The sequence below is a fragment of the Corvus brachyrhynchos genome, unplaced genomic scaffold (assembly GCF_000691975.1).
Source record: "Corvus brachyrhynchos isolate BGI_N302 unplaced genomic scaffold, ASM69197v1 scaffold350, whole genome shotgun sequence".
Classification (NCBI taxonomy): Eukaryota; Metazoa; Chordata; class Aves; order Passeriformes; family Corvidae; genus Corvus; species Corvus brachyrhynchos.
This window is the reverse complement of record NW_008235638.1, coordinates 223,582-227,851: the sequence shown is the minus strand read 5'-3', so window position 1 is coordinate 227,851 and position 4,270 is coordinate 223,582. Positions and strand designations below refer to the sequence as shown.

Below are 4,270 nucleotides of genomic sequence, written 5' to 3'. Positions count from 1 at the left end.
ACCTTGGTGAAGGCGGCCAGCTCGGTGTCCATGAAGGCCCGGAATTCCCGCTTGGAGAGGGAGCAGGAATCTCCCTCCTTGCCGGCGTAGCGCTGGAACACGGCCAGCAGCGACTCGATGCAGCGCTCCGTCTCCGTGGGCTGCGGGAATATCCCGGGATTTTGGGATGAGGGAAGGGCTGCAGGAGCCTCCTGTGCCCATTCCAGCTGTGCCAGGAGCAATCCCGGGTTTTTTCGGGAGCAGGGAAAGGCCCCCTCTTCCTATTCCAGGAGCAACCCCGGTGGATTTTTGGGGACGGAGGAGCCTCCTGTGCCCATTCCCGGTGTTCCCGGATTTTTCAGGATGAGGGAAGGGCTCAGCCCGACCCGTTCCGCCGCATTTTTCCCTGGATTTCACTCCCTGGCACAGCGGGAAGGGCCCGGAGCGGGAGCGGCTCCTGGAAAATCCCTGGGGAGGTGCCGGATCCCGGCGGAGGAGTGGGAAGGGCCCGGGGCGGATCCAGGCTTTGGATGAGGCGGTTTTTGGGGAGATAATCCCGTTTTCCCCCCGTTTTTCTCCGTTTCCCCCCCTTTTTCCCGTTTTCCCCTGTTTTCCCCGGTTTTCCCCCGTTTTTTCCCTGTTTCCCCCCATTTTCCCGTTTTCCCCTGTTTTCCCCGGTTTTCCCCCGTTTTTTCCCTGTTTCCCCCCATTTTCCCGTTTTCCCCTGTTTTCCCCGGTTTTCCCCCGTTTTTTCCCTGTTTCCCCCCATTTTCCCGTTTTCCCCTGTTTTCCCCGGTTTTCCCCCGTTTTTTCCCTGTTTCCCCCCATTTTCCCGTTTTCCCCTGTTTTCCCCGGTTTTCCCCCGTTTTTTCCCTGTTTCCCCCCATTTTCCCGTTTTCCCCTGTTTTCCCCGGTTTTCCCCCGTTTTTTCCCTGTTTCCCCCCATTTTCCCGTTTTCCCCTGTTTTCCCCGGTTTTCCCCCGTTTTTTCCCTGTTTCCCCCCATTTTCCCGTTTTCCCCTGTTTTCCCCGGTTTTCCCCCGTTTTTTCCCTGTTTCCCCCCATTTTCCCGTTTTCCCCTGTTTTCCCCGGTTTTCCCCCGTTTTTTCCCTGTTTCCCCCCATTTTCCCGTTTTCCCCTGTTTTCCCCGGTTTTCCCCCGTTTTTTCCCTGTTTCCCCCCATTTTCCCGTTTTCCCCTGTTTTCCCCGGTTTTCCCCCGTTTTTTCCCTGTTTCCCCCCATTTTCCCGTTTTCCCCTGTTTTCCCCGGTTTTCCCCCGTTTTTTCCCTGTTTCCCCCCATTTTCCCGTTTTCCCCTGTTTTCCCCGGTTTTCCCCCGTTTTTTCCCTGTTTCCCCCCATTTTCCCGTTTTCCCCTGTTTTCCCCGGTTTTCCCCCGTTTTTTCCCTGTTTCCCCCCATTTTCCCGTTTTCCCCTGTTTTCCCCGGTTTTCCCCCGTTTTTTCCCTGTTTCCCCCCATTTTCCCGTTTTCCCCTGTTTTCCCCGGTTTTCCCCCGTTTTTTCCCTGTTTCCCCCCATTTTCCCGTTTTCCCCTGTTTTCCCCGGTTTTCCCCCGTTTTTTCCCTGTTTCCCCCCATTTTCCCGTTTTCCCCTGTTTTTTCCCGGTTTTCCCCCGTTTTTCCCTCTTTCCCCCCCTCTTTTCCCTCCCCCCGCCCTGCCCGGCCCCAGGAGAGGAAAATTCCCAATTTCCTGCTGGTTCTCCCACTGGGACGTACAGGGAAGGTGCGGATTTGGGGAATAAAGTGAGGATTTGGGGAATAAAGTGAGGATTTTGGGGAATAAAGTGAGGATTTTGGGGCTCTTCCGCCTTCCCAGAGCTCCTTCCCTGGCCCCGTCCCGCTCCGCTTTTGGGGCCTTTCGTGGGAAAAGCCCCTTTTCCTGTCACCCTCCCGTCCCTATGGAATCACCCCTTCCCCCCCCATCCCACACATCCCGCGACCCTTTCCCTTCCCCTTTTCCCATTCCCAGACCCTTTCCCAACAAATCCTTCCCTTGGCACCATTCCCTGGCCCCGCCCCGCTCCCGTTTTGGGGCCTTTTGTAGGAAAATCTCCTCTGGAACCCCTCTGGAACCGTTCCCACCGCATTCCCGGGAATCCCGGCTCCCTCACCATGGCTGGGGCAGGCGGCGGTGGCTCCGCTCGGGTTGGAATTGTAGGATCGGGAGCCTCGGGAACAGCTCCGGGACAGCTCGGGGACAGCTCGGGAGCCCCACCCGGGGTGACTCAGCCCCGGCCGCGTTGGGCAATTCCCGTTTCCAGCGGCAACCGCGGCTCCTCCCGCGCCTCTGGAATGTGCCCGGCCCTGCCCTGCCCCGCTCCGGGGTTTGCGGTTATTCCCAGTCCGGAATGATCCCGGTTTTCTCCGCTGGAATAGCGCTGGGTTCATCTTCGGGGGAGGAGATGGGGGGAAAAATCCCCCCAAAAATCCTCAGGGGGAGGCTGGAGCAGGAAAAAAGGGGAAAATTTCCCCAAAATCTTCAGGGGGAGGCTGGAGCAGGGAGGGGGGAAAATCCCAAAAATCTTTGAGGGGGAGGAAAAAAGGGGAAAATTTCCCTAAAATCTTCAGGGGGAGGCTGGAGCAGGGAGGGGGGAAAATCCCAAAAATCTTTGAGGGGGAGGAAAAAAGGGGAAAATTTCCCTAAAATCTTCCGGGGGAGGCTGGAGCAGGGAGGGAGGAAACACGGGGCTTGAGGTGAGTTCTGGGATCGGGGAAAGCTTCCATGGACAGCTCTGGGAATTCTGCTGGAGCCTGGAGCAGGAAAAAAAGGGGAAAATCCCCCAAATCTCGAAGCAGGACAAAGGGAAGCAGCAAACGAGAAAACAGCCCCGGGAGATTTTTCCTTCTCCTCCCAATTTCCCGTCCTCAAACTCCTGTTTTTCCCATACATTTGGGGGCAAAAAAAGATTTTCCCTCAATCCAACAATCCCAAAGGGAATTTCCCAAACCTTGGATTGGAAAATTGGATTTTCTCTCTCCCTGAGGACCCCCCTGGATAAAAGGGGGGGGGGGATGTGGCATTTTCCCTGTGGCAGAGGCGATCCCAGGGGATTCGGGATGTTCCCGGTGGGACGCGGCTCCCCGGCACCGAGCCGTGGGCCTGGCACTGGTCCTGGCACTGCCACTGGCCCTGGCCCCGGCACCGAGCCGTGGGCCTGGCACTGGTCCTGGCACTGCCACTGGCCCTGGCCCCGGCACCGAGCCGTGCTCCTGCTCCTGTTCCTGTTCCTGTCACCGAGCCATGGCCCTGGCCCTGGCCCTGTCACTGGCCCTGGCCCTGTCCCCATCACCGAGCCCGGTTCCTGTTCCTGTTCCTGTTCCTGTTCCTGTTCCTGCTCCTGTTCCTGCTCCTGTCACCGAGCTGTGTCACTGTCCCCGTTCCTGTCCCTGTCACCGAGCCCTTGTCCCAGCCCTGTCCCTGGCCCCATTACTGAGCCCTGTTCCTGCTCCTGTCACCGAGCCATGGCCCTGGTCCTGTCCCTGTCCCCATCACCGAGCCCTGTTCCTGCTCCTGCTCCTGCTCCTGTCACCGAGCCATGGCCCTGTCCCTGTCCCCATCACCGAGCCCTGTTCCTGCTCCTGTTCCTGTCACCGAGCCCTGGCCCTGGCCCTGTCACTGGCCCTGGCCCTGTCCCCATCACTGAGCTGTGCTCCTGCTCCTGCTCCTGTTCGTGTTCCTGTCACTGGCCCTGTCCCCATTACTGAGCCCTGTTCCTGTTCCTGTCACCGAGCCCTGGCCCTGGCCCTGTCCCCGTCCCCATTACTGAGCCCTGTTCCTGTTCTTGTTCCTGTTCCTGTTCCTGTCACCGAGCCATGGCCGTGTCCCTGTCCCTGTTCCTGCCCCTCTCCCCATTCCCATCCCTGTTCCTGTCCCTGTCCCTGCCCCTGTCCCCATTCCCATCCCTGTTCCTGTTCCTGTCCCTGTTCCTGTTCTTGTCCCTGTTCCTGTCCCTGTCCCTGTTCCCGTTCCTGTCCCCATCCCTGTTCCTGTCCCTGTCCCTATCCCTGTTCCTGTCCCCATCCCCATTCTTGTTCCCCTCCCTGTTCCTATCCCTGTTCCTGTCCCCATCCCTGTTCCTGCCCCTGTCCCTATCCCTGTTCCTATCCCTGTTCCCGTCCCTGTTCCTATCCCTGTATTCCCCTCCCTGTTCCTATCCCTGTTCCTGTCCCTGTTCCTATCCCTGTTCCCGTCCCTGTCCCTGTCCCCGTTCCTGTTCCCATCCCTATCCCTATCTCTGTCCCTGTCCCCATCCCTATCCCCATCCCTGTCCCCA

The 4,270-nt window shown here is 58.8% G+C and overlaps 1 protein-coding gene across 1 annotated transcript in view; it reads right to left on the bottom strand.

Moving 5' to 3' along the window:
* LOC103624814 (protein S100-A11) overlaps window positions 1-2,248 on the bottom strand; it is a 3,102-nt gene extending 854 nt beyond the window's left edge. Inside the window, 2 exon segments of the mRNA XM_017727217.1 lie at window positions 3-140; window positions 2,108-2,248. Coding sequence (XP_017582706.1) covers window positions 3-140; window positions 2,108-2,110 — 141 coding nt within the window. The 5' untranslated portion in view covers window positions 2,111-2,248.
* Window positions 2,249-4,270: the final 2,022 nt, after the last annotated feature.